General features: G+C 40.5%; 1 protein-coding gene across 2 annotated transcripts in view; it reads right to left on the bottom strand.

The window, feature by feature from the left end:
• The window catches only part of CNTRL (centriolin), a 63982-nt gene extending 43849 nt beyond the window's left edge, over positions 1-20133 (bottom strand). The window contains exons 1-7 of one of the 2 annotated variants that reach the window (XM_035113404.2): positions 19900-20133; positions 13220-13469; positions 10780-10913; positions 8679-8809; positions 5940-6081; positions 4115-4301; positions 2344-2537 (exon numbers count right to left, since the gene is read on the bottom strand). In XM_035113404.2, coding sequence (XP_034969295.2) covers positions 2344-2537; positions 4115-4301; positions 5940-6081; positions 8679-8809; positions 10780-10913; positions 13220-13391 — 960 coding nt within the window. In that variant the 5' untranslated portion in view covers positions 13392-13469; positions 19900-20133. Of the gene's footprint in view, positions 1-2343; positions 2538-4114; positions 4302-5939; positions 6082-8678; positions 8810-10779; positions 10914-13219 lie in introns of both variants that reach the window. The other variant, XM_060270510.1, reaches the window with a different exon arrangement.
• Positions 20134-23923: the final 3790 nt, after the last annotated feature.

Raw genomic sequence — 23923 nt, 5'->3', positions numbered from 1 at the left:
TGGCTTGTCTGCTATGGAGCGGCTGGCAATAGTTGTATGCAAGATTTGCTACATCACAACAATTTACTATCTAATGCAAATCATGTTAAGGTATCTGCAAATGGTATGTCATGCACAATGCTGATAAAGTCATGTACATTCAAAATAAAAAAGAATTAACCAGTCATTCACTTTACTGTAGTTTTCAAATATTGACAAATCTGAAACTAAAATATCAGCCTCATTATTTCCATATTTTTCTGAACTGAATAGAATGAGGCACTTACTCTGTTAGCTTTTGTTTTTTAAACTTTTAGAAGCCAGCAGAACGCAACAAAAATAAAAATGCTGTCTTGGTCATGTTTTTCCAGTTAATTTTTGCATGTCAGTTGTATTGGGACTATTGCCTTCTGCAGATATAATACCTGATGATGGTAAGCACAAACCATGGCTTGTAGCCTAAGCCTGGTTAACAGTCAAATGCACAAATTCAAACCATGGCTCATCTGCCCCAGAGTTCATGCATACTCCAGAGCCACCTGGGAGACCTGCTTACTATTTTGTAACTTGAGTGATGGAGAAACTGCCTTAACTTTGACTTGATCAAGTGCAACTATAACACTTAACCACAGCTCACACAAACCTTGGTTTCATATACAGTGGTACCTTGAGTTACAAACGCCTCAGGTTACAAATGCTTTAGGTTACCAACTCCGCTAACCTGGAAGAGTTATCTCGAGTTGAGAACTTTGCCCCAGGATGAGAATAGAAATCATGTGCTGGTGGCGCAGCGGCATCAAGAGGCCCCATTAGCAAAAGCACACCTCTAGTTAAGAACAGTTTCAGGTTAAGAACGGACCTCCGGAACGAATTAAGTTCATAACTAGAGGTACCACTGTACTGATTTGTGCCTAATCCTGAACTATGGAAAACAAACCATGCTTAAGAAGCATAAATGCATTGGATCCACCTTTACCTATAATCACAAATATATTTGAAGAACCAAACAGACTGATGGAAGCATAAGCTGTCCCAATTTGAAACTACCCTATTATTTTCATTTATCTGTAAGAGAAGTGGGTGCTCTCTCTTTTTTGACTGTTTTATTGTTGGATACCTGAAGGAGAGCATGCAGCAAGGTTCCAATAGGTAGCAGTAGGAAGAACTGAAGGGACGGGGAGAGAAAAGGGTAGAAACAGGAAAGATTGGAAGAAGGAAAAGAATTAGATTTCTAAATCAAAGTATCCAACACCATGCACAACTTCTAATTTAGAAAAATATTTGACACAGGGAAGTTTTTTTGGTGAACAAATAATTATAAAACAAGTACAGCTCTCACATTATTGAATAATTCGAAACAGGACCATGCAAAGAAGCACTATAGGTTGCAGCCAAAAAAAGTGTAGTCAAGCTTATACACAAAGAGGCTACCTCTAGTGAAGAATAAAGGCTCAGTCAGCAATAAAGGAAATGGGTCAAACAAACCAAGATACAGGCTAAAGGAAAAGAGGGGCAAACTAAATCAGTCACCCAGAAGGACAAGAGAAGATAGTGCTGAAAAATATGTTACCAGATCAAGATACTAATAAGATTAAACTGTTTCTTCTGTTTATTCAATTGGATGTGTGTGTTATCCACTGAATACAGTCCATTGAAGAATTCTAGCTCCCATTCATTTCAGTGGGATAATTATTTCTAACTCCCCAGTGGTCATAAAGACACACACCTTACAAAGACAGTTTTCATTAAGCCCAGCTCTGAAGAATCTTAATTAAAAGGGAAGACCTAACTCCCAGCAATTATTGAAGACATGGAAAATAATAATTTAATAAAGAAACTCGAAGCTTAATTAGCTGATTAAGGTTTTTAAATAAAATTCTAATTTTTCATTTCTGCATACAAAATCCACCATACTACCTGTGGATTTTATATCCAGAAATAAAAAAGTTGGGGCTCTGTTCAGAAACACATTGAATGTTAGAAATAAACCATAGATACAATGGGATTTATAGCAACAACAGAACACATGGCTTAATACCCAACCAGAAAACATTTAAATCCATCTATCTGAAGACAAAAAATGTGTACTAAGAAGGCTAGAAAACATTTAGCTTTCTAATAATAACACACACAAATATAATGATGGCTATTGTCAGATAAATCAAACGGAAAGCCAAATAATAAATTATTTCCATGACTTGATATAATGCTGTAGTCCTACTGGAGTCAATTTTACTACCACACTGTACATGTTAACCTAGTGTCCTCCTCAAAACAGTATCATTCAATGCCATAACAGTTTCTAGAGATATTCAACAGAAATTCAACAGTCTACTGGGATTTTAAGAACCAAGGTTGCTTTACCAGCTCATTTTTTGTCTCTAGTTCACTCTCCAGGTCATGACAGCTTTGTTTCTGTTGCAGATTTTTTTGTTTTAATGATCTGTTAAGGTCATCCTGTTGCTGAAGTTGTTCGCCCAGGTCAGAGTGTTTGGTTTTAAGGTCCTCCAACTCTTTCATAGTTTTCTCCAAGTCCTTTTCTAGATTTTCTATCTCTTCTGCAGAAGAAGGCAAATCAGCAAATCATATACAATACTGTGGTACTTCAACTTACGAACGACTCGACAACCGAATTTTTCGACTTATGAATGGGGCAAATGGCCGCACGCTTACAAATTTCTCGACATCCGAACGGAAACCGCGGTGGTTTTAGATTGGGTTTTTTCGGCTTACGAATTTTTAGATGGGGTTGCTTCGACTTACGAATTTTTAGATGGGGTTGCTTCGACTTACGAATTCTTCTGTTTCCAATGCATTTCTATGGGAAATCACATTTCCAATGGCGCTTTTTGACTTACGATTTTTTTGACCTACGAAGGTGCCTTCGGAACGGATTAAATTCGTAAGTCGAGGCACCACTATACACTCTGTTTGCTACATTTACTGATCACTGACAGAAAAGCAAACAAAAGATACTAGTGGCTTTCCCCAAAGATACATGTGGTTAAAGGGTGCAAATTACTTGATGGGCATAAAATCAACACCAAGTCTCACAGTATAATAGACAGGAAGAGGTGCTACACTCCATGTGATATTTGGCCGCCTTTTTAAAAAAACCTCAGCAAGAGACAAGATACTTTCTGCAATAATGGAACTCTGTCCACATTGGCAGGTTCTCTTCCCATCCAATCTAATCTAGGTTCAGGTGAGAAGATACCTACCACCCCCACACTTGTTGTTTTAAAAAAGTCAGGGAAGCTGGAACTCCTCTGAAGCCCTGCCACCTCGCAGCAGACAGGTCAGAAAACAGCAGTTGTCCTTCCAACTGCCAAGGACAAAGATTCCAAAGCTTATTTGCATAGGTTCTGCCTATTCAAGGCAGAACTTATGCAAATAAGCTTTGGAATCTTTGTCCTTGGCAGTTGGAAGGGCCGAGTTTGAGGAAGCCTGGCCTAAAGGAGTAAGTGGAAGAGCCAACCTATTTCTGAATGGTGTATGAATGTGGAATAACAACTGTCTCTGCTCAACACAGAGAACACTGGGGACTCATGAGGCAGGGCCACATGTGGTAGGGACGTTTGAGGCAGGATTTGAGTTCCGATCCACCCCTCCATTTAAAGATTCATATTCACATGCTCAGGTGAATGCCTGAACATGCCTTGTGCTTTTCGTAGATGTGTTACTCCAAAAGTAAAATTATTCTTTATATCTACTGCCTATATATTTTGAAACTTAGGTCACTTTACAAATTATCCATCTGTGCTGCCAAGAAGACAATAAAAAGAGTCACATCCAATCATGGCTTCGCTTCCCAAGTAATTGTTGTTACTCATGTTTATTATGGCTTTCTCACTTTCCTTTTTTTTGGCAAGATTTAAAACATTTTTACTGTACTTATAATACAATACAGTTTAAAAAATAAACTAAAGAAAAAGCAGATTCCTCTCTCACAGGTAGCTCCTAATTCCTGTCTCACACATAAAGTGGTGGGACACCCCCCCCCCAGCTTTCAGCTGGCAGCTTTCCTTTATTCTTCCCCTCATCGTGTAAGATCTTAACAGGAATTACTTCTGAGTAGACACGTACTGTATTAGCTAGAACTGTTGTTTTATAATCCTATGGTTATCATATTTACCTAAATTAAACCTCTCAAGAGCTTCTTCTCTGTCATGGTTTGTCACTGGCTGTCCCTCAAGATCTTCCAGTGCCCTCAAATGGAATATAGTATACAGACGATAATGAGGAAGGTTTACAACAGGATTGTCTGCCAGAAACAGAGAAGTCAAGTCTTTAAGAGACTTCAGTTTAGCTACCTCATGGAGCTGAAAGAAAGGAGGGGAGGTACAAGAATTAGATATTCTTTGAAACATGAAACATATTCCATTTTCTGCTTATAGAAACATAATCTAACAAAAAAATTAAGTCAATTATTTATGTTAAAACTGAAGCCAGACCAGTGAAATCATACTGTGTCGGTGATAACAAGGCATTAACAGTATTACACAAAGGCAAAAAAACACCAGAGCTCCTGAGTCAAAATGTTCAGAGATTTCATTTGAGTGTTGAAACATGTGTTCTCAACATGGGTGAATCTTTCCTTGAAGAGATATGCCCCCCCATCAAAACTGTTTCTCTAGTTTTCATCGAAGTCCTAAACACAAGTATTGTTCAGAGTGTTGTACAAAATGCCTCCAAGGGCTGTTTCTAATGGTGCAATAAACTTTGTGAAGGTCTTAAGCTTAAACAATTCAATGAAGCACATCCAAAAATTAAAGCAAAACTGAATAGTTTTGACTCAGCCCTAGTTAAAATGGAGAAAATATATCAGGTGTGGGGAACCTTTGACCCTCCAGATTTTGCTGAACTGCAACTCCCATCATCCCTAGCCACTGGCCATGCTTGCTGGGGCTAATGGTCAAAGGATCCCAACATCTATGATACATGGAGCTGAATGAAGACAAAAGGCCTCAGCTCAATAGGTTAAAAAATCTTCAGGAATCCTTTAGCATATTGTATCTGCTGGGGCAGGGCATTCTAATGTGACTGTCATGGAATCTCAGTGCTCCACATAACACTCTACGGAGTGTTCTAGGACAGTCACTAAGCTCATACAGGGAACTGACCTATACAACCTTATTGTTGCTCCACTTGGATGGAGAACACACCCACTCTCCTCCTGCTGCACATTGCTAGAGAAAGTGCTACTGGAGAGCAATGTGCCTATCAGGGGCACTCAGCCAGCATTACTAATCTTCTCACTGAAGAACTCCTGAAAAGCTCCAAAAGCCTCCTGGAAAATAGTTTTGCAAGCTACTGCCTTAGCATATGTCAACATAATTCTAATAATCATACAGTGGGAATCTCTGGAGGGAAATCCTCACAGTGACACTTGCTCTTGGCTCATTCTTTAAAAATAAAGAAATAATAATTAAATCTAGTTAACTGGGAGTAGCTCTTGAGAGTCCCATGGACTGCAAGAAGATCAAACCTATCCATTCTGAAGGAAATCAGCCCTGAGTGCTCACTGGAAGGACAGATCATGAAGCTGAGGCTCCAATACTTTGGCCACCTCATGAGAAGAGAAGACTCCCTGGAAAAGACCCTGATGTTGGAGAAGATGGAGGACACAAGGAGAAGGGGATGACAGAGGACGAGATGGTTGGACAGTGTTCTCGAAGCTACGAACATGAGTTTGACCAAACTGCGGGAGGCAGTGGAAGACAGGAGTGCCTGACGTGCTATGGTCCATGGGGTCACGAAGAGTCGGACACGACTAAATGACTAAACAACAACAACTGGCACACATGGTTATTATCAATCTTCTACAGAGACAGCAATTTTCAAATGTCTAAAAGTGTTATCTTAAGCAAAAGGCTTAAACAAAGAAGTAAGCAGACAACAACTAAAATCCAAAAACAAGGTGTGTTCTGTAAGCATCACTCTAAGTTGAAATCACTTACTGAGGATATTTTGTTTTTTCTTAAATTCAGGATGCGCAAGGACCTGAGTTTCTTCCCTACCCATGCTGGGATGTACTCAATCTCATTCCCTGCAAGGTTCAACTTCTGTAAATTCTGTAGATGTTCAATACCTTCTATTTTACTGGTAAACAGAGAGAAATATTGAAGTTATATATTATAAGATGAACAACATCTGTGTACCTTTAAGTTTCTCCTAGGACACAGGGAACATATTCAAACCATGATTTCTAAAACCAGGAACAACTCTCATATGTGTTCACATCTGGCTTCATAGTTTTTTAAAAGGCTTAGTCATAAACACTGGAGACCTGTTGAATATTCTACCATTTCTTCCTAAACCTTTTGGTTTGGAGTCACGGAATCCTAGTGTTCTGCATCTGTAAAGTATGTTTTGTATAGTCTACAAGCAGAAAAGGAGACTCCAAGCCAAAAAGATTTGAGGAATTAAATTTACAGCAAGCACAAGAAAGAATAAGATGCAACTACTATAAATGTTTGATAAATGATTATATCGTGTAAATTAAGTTCCTCCAAAACTATATGCAGCTTTTCGGTTTGATTCCTGGTTCGGTGTTTGCATAACTGTTTTCATTTTGCCATTTTAAAATAAATAGAGAATAAAACATATATTTAGGGAGGACAAAATATAGCTATCAATATACTATACCAGTAAATTCAATTTCTGAAATCAGAAAACTGTTGCAATATTGTTGGGGATTTTCAGAAATGTTAATCAAAACCTCAGTAAAATATTATTGTGAATACTACTGACTGTTTTGGAAAGGTTCTATTTTACACTCAAAAAACTATACAATTCTAATCAGCATATGGTAGGAGGGAAATTGCTTGTGCCCTTCTCTGCTTTTGTTTGAAAAGGTTTATCATGCCTGTGTTATTATGCCTTGGTGTTTTTTTTAAAAAAAACCCCACACAACTCAGATTGCTCTGATCCATATTTCATCATAGAAAATGTGTTTCACCAAGTGAGGAAGTTACATCAAATGTAGTGTGTAGAAATTGATGGGCAGCCTGATCCAAGAAGATAGTTAAATGGTAGAATTCAGGTTTCAGGCAACTTAACTTCATAGAGCTAACTGTGCAATCCTAGACACATCTATTCTGAAGTGTTGCAGCCTGACAGTGAAAACCTTTGTCATCCAAAGTCCTATCATATTCCATGAGTCTTACACCTAGGTAAATGGGGTTAGGACTGCAGCCTGTCATTTTAAATACAGACACTTGGTAATACCTGGTCTGAAAATCTATGTTCTGATCTCTGGGGTACAAAGTGTTATTTTAATAATAATAATAATAATAATAATAATAATAATAATAATAATAATAAGTTATTATTTATACCCTGCCGATCTGGTTGGGTTTCCCCAGCCACTCTGGGAGGCTTCCAACAGAAGAAAAAAATAATCGATTAAAGATTAAAAGCCTCCCTAAACAGGGCTACCTTCAGATGTCTTCTAAAAATCTGGTAGCTGTTTTTCTCTTTGACATCTGATGGGAGGGCGTTCCACAGTGGCATGCAGCAAAATTTTCTGTAGGGCAACAATTACGGCCAGAGGTGCCAGCTTGAGAGAGTAATTGTGGGGAGGACATCATGTATGTGAGCACTTAGCCTCCCTCCCTAAGCCAAGCAGAAGATTCCCAGGCTTTGGGAAGGTAACAGAAGGGATCCTGTACCTGTCACAGCATTGTGCCTCCCTAAACTGGGCAGAAGTTTCCCGGACTTTGGGAAGGAGGCACCAGGGGAACATTTAGGGGACTAGCCTAGTTTCCTTAGTCCACTGACCGCCGAAGGAGCCAATTCCTAGGGGCCATGGGGGCTTTGGACCCCACAATAACACATCAGAAGCTATGCTTTGGTTTTTAAACGTTTTGGAAGTCGAATGGATTTCCAGAATGGATTCTGTTCGACTATCAAGGTATGACTGTACTGCTGGCTAAGAATGAAGCCAGATTTACATATCCAGAGTGAGCAGGAACACAATCAATGGTATATAGAAAGAAAGACCACAGCTGAGTCGTAAAACTGCAGAAAGTCCTAGATTCAATCCCTAACATCTTTAGGTAGGGCTAGGAGAATCCTGCCTGAAATCCTGGAGAGTGCTGACAGACAACGTAGACAATACTGAGCTGGATGAACCAATGGATTCACTCAGCATAAGACAGCTTCCCATGTTCTACCTTTACAATCATAAGGATTTTAATACATTGATGCAACTTCTGCATCAAATTATGAAAGCTGCTTTGCATGTTAAAAAAGTATCAGCACCAAAAAAAAGCACTAGAGCTACAGACTCCTACAGCCTGTGTTATTTTTAGTTCTCTCTTTGAAGTTGTTCCTGTTTCATGGTTCACAATCCCAATGTAGCAACATTTTGCAACAATGAATCTTCTAATGCACCATACTAAGAAAACAATACAGTGGGACCTTGACTTACAAGCTACTCGACATCCGACGTTTTTGACTTAGGAGTGGAAAAAGCGGCCGCACGCTTACAATTTTTTTGACATCCAAACGGAAAACCCGTTCGCAGCTAGATGCAGTTTCCTCGATGATTTTTCCGTTTCCAATGCATTCCTATGGGAAACCGCTTTTCCTATGGGAAACTCGACTTATGAAGTTTTCAACCTACGAGTGTGCATTCGGAACGGATTAAATTCGTAAGTCGAGGTCCCACTGTATTTTGCTATAATCTTACTTACCATATTTTGTTGAATGATAGATTGAGGTCACGCAGCTTTAAAAGTTTGTCTAGTTTTTCAATCTTCTCAATCAGATTGTTACTGAGATTGAGGACCTCTAGTTTACCACATTTCTCGAGATTTTCTAGGTACTGAAAATATACACAAGATATAAAACTACTAGAATACAGTAGTGCTGACAGTAAGATAAAACAGTAGCCTTCTATTTTTCAGAAGCATGCTGACAGAAACAATAAATCATGCTATCAAACTGAGATCAATAATGGAGTGTAATTGTGCTGACTGATTTTGAAACAGGCAAAAATAATCAGTTTTTAAAAGTTTCACCAAAGAGGCATTTAAAAACTTATTTTGAGTATCTTAAATATTTGGAGGCAGCTTCTCAAGTGGCCAAATTCAGAGATGTAAAATGGTTGTAAAAAACCAGCTTTATCTCAGTCTGATACTGAAAAAGAAAAGAAATTGCAAAGAAAGACATCATTACTAGTTTTTCTGCTTACCCTTGGGCGTAGCCAGGATTTATTTTAGGGGGGCAGACTTTATGTGTGTGTGTGTGGGGGGTCAGAACCAAGTTATCTGTGATGCAATTGGTTACCGTGTTTCTCCGAAAATAAGACACCATCTTATTATTTTTCCTCAAAAAAACATACGATGGCTTATTTTCAGAGGATGACTTATTTTTTTCCTCCTCCTCCTCCTGCAGCGGCCGGCATTGCTGCTGCGCCTATCACTATGTCTTATTTTCAGGGTATGGCTTATATTCCTTGAATGCTTAAAAAATCCTGCTATGTCTTATTTTATGGCTATATCTTATTTTCGGAGAAACAGGGTAGTTAGTTAGTTAAGTATTTTTATTTACTTATTTGATTTAGGGAGGGGGCACCTTCCCTCCCCTACAACCCCTTGGCTACACCCATGTGGTTACCCATCATTTTAAGCAAATGAACTCAACTGAATTAAACTTATTTTAAGCTGTGCCTAATTCTCTTCAACAGGACAACACGTTTTGGTTTTTTCCTCCAATGGTCTTATTCACACTTCCTGGTAAAGTAGTCAATGGTTTGCTGTGAATGTGCTTATCTTGGCCAATTTTGCTCTTTCCAACTCATGCTGGAAGGAAACAAATTGCTGGTGTAGCTTTACATCTAAAACCAGGGGCGATGCTTTGTTTCACTACCTCCAAAATCAGGAACTGGAGCCATGGTTTGTTCTTGGTTTCCTGACTGGGGTCCTTTAATCAGGGACATAAGCCACAGGTTTATTTTCTTCCCTGCACGTGCTAGTGGGAAACAATATTCAAGGTAAACCATTAACTATGGTTTACTGCGGAGATAGCCAACATGGTACCTCCTCCAGATGTTCTTGGGCTCCAGTTCCCATCATCCCTTACCATTGGCCATGCTGGCTGGGGCTGATGGGAGTTTTAGTCCCACATATATAGGGCACACTAGCAACTCCCGGTCTACAATGACATGTGAAATATGCTACTGTATTGAGTTTATTAAAATGGTGTCAGGACGTATTTGGGGAGCCTCCTGGCCTCTCAGAATGGGATCCAGCCAAGTGAACTAACTAGGAGTCTTTTCGTTTACACTTCTCTTCTCTTCAGGCATAGAAGAAAATAAATGTGTAGAACATCAGCCTCTGTGATTTGCAATTTGTATGAATGCTCTGCATTGACTACTCGATATAAATTCTGGAGGGCCTGGTCTTCCGCCCTTGCTTGGGGTATAGAAAGGTTATTGCTTTTAGATAAAGCCTCTAAGCTAGGTAATTCATTTCTTCTGGTCTGGATAATTTGCCTTGATAAATAGCCCCAGAAGCAGGTCATTGGAACAGGGAGTACCAGCAATATATAGTACCGGTATAAAAAAATTGACTGTATACTTTTAAAAGGCATGATATAAAGTCAAGAACTCTATAAGTAGTTTTTGTAGGCAAAGTGGAATGTGCAGTGGTAGCTCTATATGCAGCAAATTTTTTTGTTCTAGGTGAAAAGACACAAGTGTGACATTCCCCTGATTCCCATCTTCCCCTGAGTCCCCTGAGATTTTCCTATCAGGGGAAAAGGTGAGAGGAAAAATAATAATAAACATTATACCTTAAACTTCTTTCCCCCATCTTTGGCAAGGGAAAGATTTAGAGTAGTTACGCGTGCCAGATTTTCCTGTTTGGACAGCTTCTTGATAAGAGTCTCAGTTATGTACCTGATACCTGGACTGATACAGTTGTCATCTGAAATGAACAATAAGGTGTTGCTGTGTGTGACAATACAATAATAGAAAGAAAAACATTCAACTGAAAGTTTTGTCACAAAGGACCAAATATCTGATTGCATTAGAAAGTGCTTTTAGCATATTCATAAAATATGTAGTATGACAAAGCAAACCTATTAGTGAGTTGTTTCTATCACTGAGCTAATAACTTTGGGTACTGACACTTCCATCATGAACCTCATAATGGTGTATGTTTATTGACAATCAAACTTGCTGCCATTTGTTCCCTTTGCTTTCCATTATCGTGTCTCTTTACAATAGGAGTGCCTAACATGTAGCCCTCCAGATATCATTAGACTCCAATTCCTATTAGCCCCAGGCAGTATGGTTAAAAGTCAGGGGTGATAGTAGCTGCAGGGCAAAACATCTGGAGGGCCACAGGTTCTCCGTCCCTGTTTTAAAAGTTCAGGAATTGTCTTTTCAAAGAAGGGTATTATCTTTCAATAATTCTTTTTCTATTTTTTATGGTTCCTTCCATTTCCCCTCACTTCTTCTCCTGAACTCTCTTCCGGAACATCTCTTCCTTTAAAGGCCTTCTTAAAAATTACTTTTCCATGAAACCATTTGGCCTAATGCTTAGATTTCACTCCCAACTAAAACCAAGCAGGCATATCCTGACAGAACACTTATCCCAACATGAACATACCCAGATCCTATGTTTCAAAGCTGCTAATCTTTGTCTTTGGCCTAGAATGCCCCTTTTCAGAGCTTTCTGTGAATTATTGCTGGTGGGAAAACTGCTGCCTGCAGCTTACCACCCACATGGGTGCAGCTAAGTTCTCCACCATGGCAAGTTCAATCACCCAGCATTGCTCCTCTCTACAAGCAGAGGCTGATTGGGAGAAATCTACACAGTATGCTAACTCCTCCACCATCCATTAACGTGGAGAGTAGGGACAGAGCTCCAAATAATACAGTAAGATAAAAGAAACCAATCTAACAAAAAGCCTCTCACTCAGGGTCCTTCCACCAACCATGTTCTTCTCAGTGTGCCCTGCCTGGTGCTGACTTCAACAACTTTTTGCTGCCACATTAAAACATGCCATAGTCTTGGGCAAGGTGTGCTGGAACAACTGAAAAGCTCCTCTCCTGTGGCCTCTGGCCTTCTTTCAGATGGGGCACATGGAGAAGGGCTCCAGTTCTGAACAAAAGAACTCTCCAGTGGGCCCTCTGGCACCTCTAAACACACAGCTGCACCTGCCTGAGAACATGTGCTCTTATTATCTACAAAATGCTCCAAATAGATATTAGTTTCTGGAATGCTCTTCTCAGGAAGCATCACGTGGTACCTTCTGTTGATGTCATTTTCATGCCAGGTGTGTTATTTCCTGTCTTTAACTCTTTTTTCCTGTGTTATTATTATATGAAATTTTATCTTTTATCTACTTTTATATTTGTTGAGGTGCCCTGGAAATACCGTGCTCTGCAGTGGAATATACAGGTGAAACTCGGAAAATTAGAATATAGTTGAAAAGTGCATTTATTTCAGTAATGCAACTTAAAAGGTAAAACCAATATATGAGATAGATGCATGACATGCAAAGCAAGATATGTCAAGCCTTTATTTGTTGTAATTGTAATTATTTGTTGGTGGGTTAATTATAAATGGAATGTAGGGTTAAACCACAGAGCCTAGGACTTGCCGATCAGAAGGTTGGCAGTTCGAATCCCTGCGACGGGGTGAGCTCCTGTTGCTCGGTCCCAGCTCCTGCCAACCTAGCAGTTCGAAAGCACATCAAAGTGCAAGTAGATAAATAGGTACCGTTACAGCGGGAAGGTAAACGGTGTTTCCGTGCACTGCTCTGGTTCACCAAAAGCAGCTTTGTCATGCTGGCCACATGACCTGGAAGCTGTACGCCAGCTCCCTCAGCCAATAACATGAGATGAGCGCCGCAACCTCAGAGTCGGTCACGACTGGACCTAATGGTCAGGGGTCCCTTTACCTTTACCTAATAGCAATGCTTATTTTTGTATTATTTTAACTATTTGTTTTATTTCTGTGGAATTTCCAAAAGAAAGCATTTGTAAAAATTAAAAAAATAATGAAAAATAATAAGTTGCATTACAGAAATAAATGCACTTTGCGACGATATTCTAATTTTCCGAGTTTCACCTGTATAGTTATCCAACAATCAAGCAAATAAAAGCTAGTTCAAAAGCCATATTCTATTATTCCCCCACCAAAATAAAATAAAATCTGGCCATATGTCTAGATCTAAATGTCAAAAATGTATAGTTTAAAATGCTAATTATTAACTACTATACCTTGTCCAACTTCAGAGGGAATTCCTGTATCACTTTCTTCAGGTGCATTTCCTTGATGCCTTTTCCCCTTTGTCAGATAAGTAGCTGGAATCCCTCGTCTGCTCAACGGAGATGGTGACCTGCTGCTTGAACTCACAGTAGACATTGGACTCCGAGTTCGAGATGAAGACATCAGTCTCTTTCTAAGTGGTGCTCTTTGTGGCCAGCCTTTCCTTATTGCACAGAATGCTGCATAGTATTAGGTAAAAAGCTACAAGCAGACAAACACAAGATCCTCTTCAAATCATTTCCAAGGGCATAAAAATATTCATGTAGCTGCTCAAAAGTAAATTTACAGATCTTAATTATTGGTTATGTTAAATGAACATTAAAGAAACTTTCTTTTAGAGCGTTTACATCTCTCATTCTTCATCCTTATTTTTAACTGTTCTTTCAAGAAATGAAACTTAAAGTGACTTACAAAAAAGAACTTTTTTTTAAAAAAAAGGATAAACAACCCAAAAATAATGAGACGGAAAGCCACCAGTGCACACGTCCCCCAGACAGCCAGAGCTAACTCGAATTTCATACCTTCCATCTTTGCTTACTTACCACATCCTCAGTTTGCTTTCAGGAAGCTGTGGTTTCCCACCCCACCCCACCCCACTAGTGCAGAAACACTTTAGCTGATATGAACAGTTTTTGTTAGAGTTGTAGGATAGGAAAAACAGCCAAAGAAGCAAACTACCTTAGAGATTCCTCCACCTACAACTACTTTCTTGAGGAAGAGTATTGTCAGTTGCCTGCCTATTACAGTTATAAACATGAATGGCAAACATCAGGCCTGTTTTCTCCTTAACTGTTTCAGCAAAATGGGAGGCAAAGAGATGACAAATGTTAAACAAACACACACACACACCAGAGACCAAACAACTAAAACTGGGATTTGTAGGGTGGAAGTAGTTAAAAAGTCTACACCTAATAGTGTTTTGTGCCCAGTATGTGTGTCCCTCTGTGTGTATTCTATGTAATACCCTGTGTTACATAACACATTGTCTTCCCAAGAATACCTAAAGGCAGTTCAAACTGCTTCTGTTGCTAAAGCACTACTACTATCTGCCATCTCATTTGGACAGTAAAAAAAAGCAGATCACAACGTTAATTTTAGTTCACTTGATACATAAAGCATGCACCTTTTGACGACTCATATGGTCTCTGCTGTAGGCTCTTCTCTTGTTGTACACAAAGCAACCAGTCATATTGCCCAAAGCTAACTGCTAACTTAAAACTAAGGCCATTGTTGATTATTGTAAACTGCTGTTCTAAGGTACTTGCTGCTATGAGTCTGCAGAAGGAAAGTAAAGTACACTTTAACCTCTGCCACCAGTCAGGGATCCAATGTCCATGGAAGACTGTACCTCTTGTCTCCTAGGAAGTAGGTAAGGCAAAAGGTAAATGACCTCTGGATGGTTAGGTCCAGTCAAAGACGACTATGGGGTGTGGTGCTCCTTTCACTTCAGACCAAGGGAGCCAGTATTTGTCCACAGACTGCTTTCTGGGTCATATGGCCAGCATGACTAAACTGCTTCTGGTGCAACAGAACACCATGACGGAAGCCAGCGTGCACAGAAATGCAGTTTACCTTCCCACCGCAGAGGTACGTATTAATCTACAGTACTTGCATTGGTATGCTTTCAAACTGCTAGGTTGGCAGAAGCTGGGACAGAGCAACAGGAGTTCACCCAGTCGTGCAGATTTGAACTGCCGACGTTCTGATCAGCAAGTCCAAGATGCTCAGTGGTTTAGACCATAGCACCACCCATGTCCCCTCTCCTAGGAAGCACATCATGCCAAAAGGGAAATGAACGTGGCCCAATTCATTGGCTGCAGAAGGAGAAGCGGCACAGAGCTTGCTTCTGTCCTCTCGGGCAGAAATAAAACTCAGCTCCAACTGCCAGTTGCCCTGGGTATGCACAGCTAATTGGTCTCTGCCAAAGGGTTCTCATTTGCGTGAATGTAAAGGCAGGGAGGCTCAGTGTTCCAGATCAAATAGAGCAGGGACGTCCAACTGCATAGATGGACCAGGAACACCCTGGGATCAACCAGTAGATCACGATCGACCTGTTGGACCTGCCTGAAATATAGAATTAATGCTGAGAGAAGAACATCAAGAAATGGTGCCTAAATTTGCTTCTTTCCTTTCCCCTACCCATTCCTTTTCATACATGTCTATTAGATTGTGAGTCTGCAGGCAAGGGCTGAATTATCTTTTAATCTCTCTGCAACACTTGGAAACAATGGGTTCTTTATAAGGTAGGAATAGCACATTTATTATTTTAACTAGCTTTTTAAACACTTGTACAACTAACAAAACTAACATTGTGAGGCTAAGATGAAAAAGAAAATGCAAAAAGAGTAATTTTTTTGGGTTGTAGCCAATGCTAATCCCACTCAGTGTAGAACTATTGAAAATAATGGACACAACTAACGTAGATGCATTAATTTCAATGGGTTTACTCTTGAGTAGCAGTGCTATTTTTCTAGAAAAAGAGGTGCTGGAACTTAACCTCCCTTGTTCTCTTAGAATGGCAAAGGTGCTCACCTGAGAGGTGCAAGAACTGTGTTGAAAAAAAAGCCCTGCTGAGTAGAGCTCAGTTGACAAAAATAAAATAAAATAGTTGATTAAACATTAAAGGCCTCCCTAAACAGGGCTGCCTTCAGATGTCCTCTAAAAGTCTGGTAGTTATTTTTCTTTTTGACATCTAGTGGGAGGGCGTTCCACAGGGCGGGTGCCACTACCGAGAAGGCCCTCTGCCTGGTTCCCTGTAACTTGCCTTCTCACAGCAAGGAAACTGCCAGAAGGCCCTCGGCACTGGACCTCAGTGTCCAGGCAGAGCGATGGAGGTGGAGACGCTCCTTCAGGTATACTGGACCAAGGCCGTTTAGGGCTTTAAAGATTAGCACCAACACTTTGAATTGTGCTCAGAAACGTACTGGGAGCCAATGCAGGTCTTTAAAGACCGGTGTTATGTGGTCTCGGCGGCTGCTCCCAGTCACCAGTCTAGCTGCCGCATTCTGGATTAATTGTAGTTTCCGGGTCACCTTCAAAGGTAGCCCCACATAGAGCGCATTGCAGTAGTCCAAGCGAGAGATAACTAGAGCATGCACCACTCTGGCGAGACAGTCTGCAGGCAGGTAGGGTCTCAGCCTGCCGGATGGAGCTGATAAACAGCTGCCCTGGACACAGAATTGACCTGCGCCTCCATGGACAGCTGTGAGTCCAAAATGACTCCCAGGCTGCACACCTGGTCCTTCAGGGGCACAGTTACCCCATTCAGGACCAGGGAGTCCCCCATACCTGCCCGCCTCCTGTCCCCCACAAACAGTACTTCTGTCTTGTCAGGATTCAACCTCAATCTGTTAGCCGCCATCCAACTGCCAACCGCCTCCAGACACTCACATAGGACCTTCACCGCCTTCACTGGTTCTGATTTGAAAGAGAGGTAGAGCTGGGTATCATCCGCATACTGATGAACACCCAGCCCAAACCCCCTGATGATCTCTCCCAACGGCTCTTTATCCTTGTTTACTGAAAGCATCAAAGACACATCACTCACAGTAGCTTATTTTTCTAAAAGCTGTCTTATAAAACAAGCCAATGTAACTTCAGACAGAACTTTGTTTTCATATCTATATGACCAGGGGTCCCAAAACTTTTTCAGCAGGGGGCCGGTCCACTGTCCCTCAGACCTTGTGGGGGGGCGGACTATATTTTTTGGGGAAAATATGAATGAATTCCTATGCCCCACAAATAACCCAGAGATGCATTTTAAATAAAGGGACACATTCTACCCATGTAAAAACATGCTGATTCCCGGACCGTCCGCGGGCCGGATTTAGAAGGTGATTGGGCCGCATCCGGCCCCTGGGCCTTAGTTTGGGGACTCCTGCATATCAATCAATCAATCAATCAATCATTTATTGCATTAGCCGTATGGCCATAGCACAAGTACAGACAGGCAATTGTCGCACAACAATAAAACTACAACAAATACAATTAGAACATTAAATATAAAATCCAGGTAAATGCAACTGGTTGGGTGAAGGCGAAAGGCGAAAGACTCCTGCATATGACGCTGGACAACAATCACCATATTGTACATCACAATCCCACACACACTCCTAGAAGGAGATTGTCTCCAAAATATTGAAGACATGAAACGCTCAAAGCAGAGAGGTTGAAGCAGCTGGGAAGCATTAACAGCCTCCCCCAACAATGTGGCACTTGAAAGAAGGGCATATTATTTATTATACTGTATCTTTATCCCAATCATTCTTCAAGAAGCATTGGGCCAGATGTGATACAAAAGCATTTCCTAGAGGAAGCTTTTTTTGGAGAGTGTGTGTAGGATTTGGAGTGGCCCAAAGCTTATTTGGGGCTGCACACCTCCAGTTCTTTATTCATTTATATGTGTATTATTAGCATAGGGGTGCTATGTTTGACAGCATCTTGTATCAAAACAGTGTTGGACTGGACATGATGTTATTGTGCTTCATACAGGGCGGTTTCCTTCTTGTAGTGCATGTTTTCACTTACCGGTATTTTGGGGTGGGAAATCCCCCATTTTTCATTCATGTGTGGCATGAATGAAATATTAAATATTAAAGTCCCTTGTGCAAAAACAACAGCCATGGTGATGCATGAAATAGGGTAGCCCTGTGATTATATTGGTGTGCAGAACAAGTACCTTAGTGAGGCAGCTTATTCACTATTAAAAGAACTGCTTCTTTTAATAATGCTGCTCTATTTAATTTTTTTACATAAGAAATTGGGAACTAGACACCAGCCTCAAGCTCTTAGCACACTGTCTGTTCACCAATGAAACATCTGTCACGAAAGGCTTGCAATCCTATACTCACATATTGGCAATAAATGCCTTGCACTCCATGGTTCTTACTCCTGAATAGAGATGCACTGTAGATTGCATTGTAGATGCTTAACTGTGCAATACTATACTTAGGTAAACCTGACTCAGTTCATTCTCCCCTGTGGGTGGGGCTCCTCATCTTTTCTGGATTACCAAGAAGGATGGGTAGAAAATAGGGCTGCTGTTGCTTGAATTAGTTGTTTTAATTTGCTACATTAGTGTGCATTATTATTACATTTCATTTATTAATAGCTTCCAATGAAACACCCTGAAGAAAATAACAATAAAAACACCAATAATAAATCAACAGTAAAAACAATTTCAAATCCAAGACAGATACAGACTGGGATAAAAATCTCTACTTTAAAGGATTATTGAAAAATGAAGATCATAATAATAATTTATTATTAATAAATTATTATTAGTTATCATCTTCATCATTTATTATTTATTTATTAAGCAAAACATAGAAACAGTGGCATAGGATAATCATATTTAAATTGCACTATATGCAATGAAATTATTATGATTATTTTTTAAAAAGAACACTGACATGTAATGGGATTATTTTTTATAATGAACATTATTTTTAAATTGCACTTCTCTCTTTCTTACTACAGTCATACCTTTACTCCTGAACACCTTGGTACTTGGACATTTTGGCTCCCAAATGCTGCAAACCCATGAGTGTTCAGGTTTGCAAACATTCTTTGGAACCCAAACATCCGCCGGGCATTCCGCAGCCGCGGAAGCCACACTTTGGTTTCCGAACGTTTCGAAATTCCATTCGACTTCCAAGGTATGATTGTATGCTGTTTGCAACCCCGGAAGCATGTAGTGTGCTTTATTTTAAAGGATTTGGTTGTATTCAGCTAAGTTCTACACTGAGGACACCCACTGAAAATAACAGATCTAAGTTATGCTCATTATTTTCAGTAGGTCTATTTTCTCAGTAGTAACTATTATTATTATTGTTATTATTGATTTATTAATCACCTTATAAATCACCATCTCAAGGCAATTTACAGATAAAACAATTAAAACCAGGTACATTTTAAACAAAACCTTAACAAATGAGCACTCGTGGTATATGTGACAAGTGCACACAACTGGAGCTTCTGTTTAAAGAGGAAAGGCCAGAGCTCATTTTCTTTTCCTTTTCTTCCTCCGGCCCTACCCCCCTGAAACTGCTCTACCATTCACCCTGTTAAAACATAAATTTATGCTGAAAGTGTGCAGGATAGAAATTATTATTATTTATTCATTATTTATCATAGTTACCCGTTTTTCCTTATTGATTAATTAATTAATTAATTAAGGAGGAGCACAGGGCGATTTATAGTGATCTTGCCCACGGCAACCCTGAACCACTTACTGTACAACCAGACAGACAATAAAGCCCACTTAGATACATTAAAACCACGAGGAAAGAGAAACATTTTTTTAAAACAAATCCCATCCACTTACTTCTAAAAGTCAACAGATAGCCATATAATCAAATATCTAGAAAAAGAGCGAGAGCGAGAGAAAATAAACTAATCTTTGCTCCTCCCCTTAATCTGTGGGGGGGCCCTGAGGTCCGACACCCCACACACCTCCTTAAAGAAAGTAAGGGCGCCCCGAACTCCTCCTTCCCCCCTTGATGTGCTGAAGGGACGAAGCCACTCAACGGCAGCCACCCAACGGCCAATTCCCCCGTGCGTTCCCCGAGGGCGCCGCTTTTGATTACTCCCGTCGCCATGGCAACCCCTCCGGGCGCGGACCGGGCCTCACCGTCACGGCTGACATCGAGGGTTTTGCTGGGACGCCGCTGCCGGGCTCGCTTTTAAATATACGTCTTCTCGACCGTCTTCCCGTTTCCTTCTTCCCTCTAAGTTTTGAGACTTGATGAAAATTAAACAGGAAGGCGGCGGCTAAGCGCTCGCCGGTGAGGATTTGCCTCACGCTGACAAGCGGTTCCTTTTAACAGCGCAGCGACGCCATCTTTGATGTCTTGAAAAGGAGGGAGAGGGTTGGAGCACGGGGGCGGGGCTTCCCGCAGTGACCACGCCCCCTCACTGTCTCTTCTTAACGTTCTTCGCCCAGGGTTAGGCCGTTGGGCGTTTTCCCGCCTTTTATGGTCAATGTTCCCGCCTACTGTTTCCGCGTCTCTTACTATGGCTCTTATTACAAGTAACTAGCCCCCTCTAGAGGCGAGTCCCGTTTAGTTAAATGGGGCTTATTCCCGGTTAAATAAGTATAAGGTTATAGCGTCAGGCTGCTATGTTGGATCCACTTACTTTGGAGTAAGCCCCATTTAACTCAATGGGAGTTACCTCAGAGGAGGCTTGTATATAGGCTGGCCCTGTTGTTTTGTTTATTTGTATTTATTTCAACACACATATAAGGGGGGCGAAGCCTCCGAAGGCAGCTTGCAAAAGGCAGACCCTCTGTTTGGGAAACGTGTTGTACAGAACATGTTCTCTCTCTCTCTCTCTCTCTCTCTCTCTCTCTCTCTATATATATATATATATACTGTATATATATATATATATATATATATATATATATATATATATATATATATATATGATTACATATAACACATAAACACCACATCTTTTTACTGACAGAGACTCAAGTCAGAGTACACATTAATAAAAAATATAAATAAATAAATAAATAGAAATAATAGTTTTATTGTTTATACCCCGCCCATCTGGCTGGATTTCCCTAGCCACTCTGAGCTGCTTACACAGCACATATAAACAATGGGGGGGGGGAAACCCCATACATTTAAAATTTCCCAATACAGGGCTGCCATCAGATGTCTTAGGCTGCTTTTTCCAAAGAGTTCAAAGTAACTTAAATAATCAGTGATGTAGGATGAAAGTTTTCCATAATAGAAAATTTTTCATTTCCAAAAATGCATTGTTTCATGAAATTAGTAGTTTTAACAAATGAACACATTGCCTGTCAAGTTGGGCAGGTATTTCAAAACAATTGTAAAATAAAATAAACAGTGATAGAATTAAACTATATGCATGGATAACAACTATTAAAACAATAAAAATAATGACAATAAAAAAGCATTGCCCCCAGTCCTTTCATCAAAAGCAGTCGGTTCCCAAAAGCCTGTCGGAACAGGAAAGTATTCACTTGCCAAATGACAACAAGGAGGGAGCCCATCCAGCTTTTCTAGGAAAGGTGTTCCAAAGTCTGGGAGCAGCCACCAAGGAGGCCCTCGCCCTCCCAAGCATGCTTGTGAGGGTGCTGGGGCTGGGAGAAGGACCTCCTTGAAGATCTCAAAACCTTGGCAGGTTCATATTGTGGGATAACCAGCCTTGTATAACCAACATGCAAAAGTCTAATTAATACATGAAGGGGTTAATACCATAGAGTAAGCTGTTCTGCCAGGTTTAGCTATGTCCACTTCCCCTCACCTTGGGGGGAAGGAGGTAATCAGGCCTATTGTTGTCTCCCACACTACCGGAGAAGGTCAACATGTGAGGAAGTCTGAGCTAGTTGCTCCAAGCTCAGACTGTCTGACTCACAAACCACTCTTGAGTTATTATACCAATTATTTAGGAACTTTTACCACTTTGGGACTGATCTAAGTTTTACTGCCTGTGCAACCTTTCTGACTGATATATAGAAAGGCACATGAATCTGACCTTTGGAGAGTTTGTAAGTCACAAATTGTAACTTACCAGCCGTGAGGTCTTTTCCAGACTAGGAGAAGAAGGAAACTTTGGAACTAACTAAAGTACTATATGTCTAACAGCCTATTTTTCAACACTTTGCTGCATCTTTTGTGATTTTAAATATGCTGGGGTTATCCCACCAAAAAGTACTTGCCCCAAACTTGGATCCTGGCATCCAGGCAACTCTCCTTTTCTGTGCAACGCTCTCCCATCAGATGTCAAGGAAATAACTATCTGACTTTTAGAAGACCTCTGAAGGCAGCCCTGTACAGGGAAGTTTTTAATGTTTGATGTCTTACTGTGTTTTAATTTGTTGGAAGTAGCCCAGCGTGGCTGAGGCAACCCAGTTAGATGAGCAGCATATAGATTATTATTATTATTTACCTATTTCCCCCCTGAACCAACACATGTGAGGGAAAATGGTATTTCATATAGCTTGGACCTAAGTCATATAGGTCTTTATAGGTCTTAGGTTTTAGGCCAACTATGTAGCTGTTCCTGCAACTTAATCACATTTGTCTTTTTTTTTTTGCAGTCTCATCACTCTGCAATCTCATGTTCAGCTTGTGATGAACTATAAATACTCATTTTGAAGGAAGGGGTAGTGCCTAAGGGTCTAATTGATAGTGAAAGGCTAAAGGATGGGCAAGAGAGGAGACGTTGGAAATTCTAAAATCTCCTGAAATTTCAGTACACTACTACATTTCCTTTAAAGCCAGTAAGAACACCCAATAAAAATATAAAAACATAGCTATGCAGAACAAAGACAGAACAATGCTACCCTTTAAATTATGGGCCAAAGTTAAGGTCCATGTAAAAATAAAAGTATTTACCTAGTGCCTAAAGATGGATTAATATGCCACCAAGTGTGCCTCACTGGAAAGGACCCACCACTAAAAAGGCCATATCTTGTGCTTTTACCCTCTGAACTTCCTATGGGGCAGATGAAGAAGGGCCTCAGATGGATGATTGCAGGGTTTAGGTTGGCTCAGGTGGTCCATGAAGTACAAGGACAGCTTTAATCAAAATTTCAGTAAACATATCAAGTTCCCTATCTTTTAATCTATGCATTAACGGTCAGCAACACAAATTCATTGCTGTAACAATTAATTAGGTTCTGTGATAATACTGATTCGTAAGTAAGCATATATAGTTATTATTTATTACTTACAGGGGTGCATACATCAGGCTACTCCATCTAGGCACTGAGCAGGCTGAGACCTGTTTAACTTCAGCAATGTGGTTGCCACATGAAGGCCTTTCAGAGGCTACCCTTAGACTATATCGAAAAACAGGGCGATAAGCATGCTCATTTCCCAAATGTGGCTCCTTATGTAGCCCCAAACAGCATCATTCATACAGAAAACCCAGAAAGCTTTGTGGGATCATGATGTTTGCAGGTGGGGACTCTAAAAGGGGCAAAAGACACGCATACTCAGTGATCCTGGAGTAGGGTTGTGGCAGTGGTGGCTTGTGATGGCTAAGGCAGCAGTAGCTGAGGCAGTGATTTCCTTCCACTGTGCTAATTGGGATGGAACAAGGTGCCAGCAACAGCGAAGGAGATCCGTATTTTGTGCAGCACTGCTGCTGGTGGGAGGATGCCACTGTCTCTGCTTACCTCACAAGCTACCTTTGGTTTTTGGAATGCAGTATGCTGAAAATGGGCCTGAAGGATTTGCACACAACTTTTTGTTGTGGTTCCATGCTGCAACATTTTGTTGCACTTTGTAGCAGTATATTATCAAATACAATACTGTTTACAATAGATCTCCCTTTCCCGAGTTTGGTGTCCCAGGTGTTTGGATTTTCTTTCGTCCACATAATATTTTTCTCAGGTAAATTAACCTGTGAGGGAGCCCCAAGAAAGCTAGGACGACTCCCCTCTTTGCATATGACAAAGGATAACCTTCTTAACTTGCCACATGGGAAAGAGGAGTGACCTCCTGCTAAGTGTGAAGGGTACGGGTATGATTTTATTGGTCAATGATTTCTTTTGCAAACGGTCTTTCCTGTAAACGTTGGTTAAAGTATTTGTTTAAACTTGCAAAATCTTGCATAACATCTGTTTTCCTAGGACATTCCACTTAGTGTGCACAAATCAAAGACAGACATCT

This window comes from Zootoca vivipara, chromosome Z (assembly GCF_963506605.1).
Source record: "Zootoca vivipara chromosome Z, rZooViv1.1, whole genome shotgun sequence".
Lineage (NCBI taxonomy): Eukaryota > Metazoa > Chordata > Lepidosauria > Squamata > Lacertidae > Zootoca > Zootoca vivipara.
The sequence above is the reverse complement of the archived record's forward strand: the minus strand, read 5'-3'. Positions and strand labels throughout refer to the sequence as shown.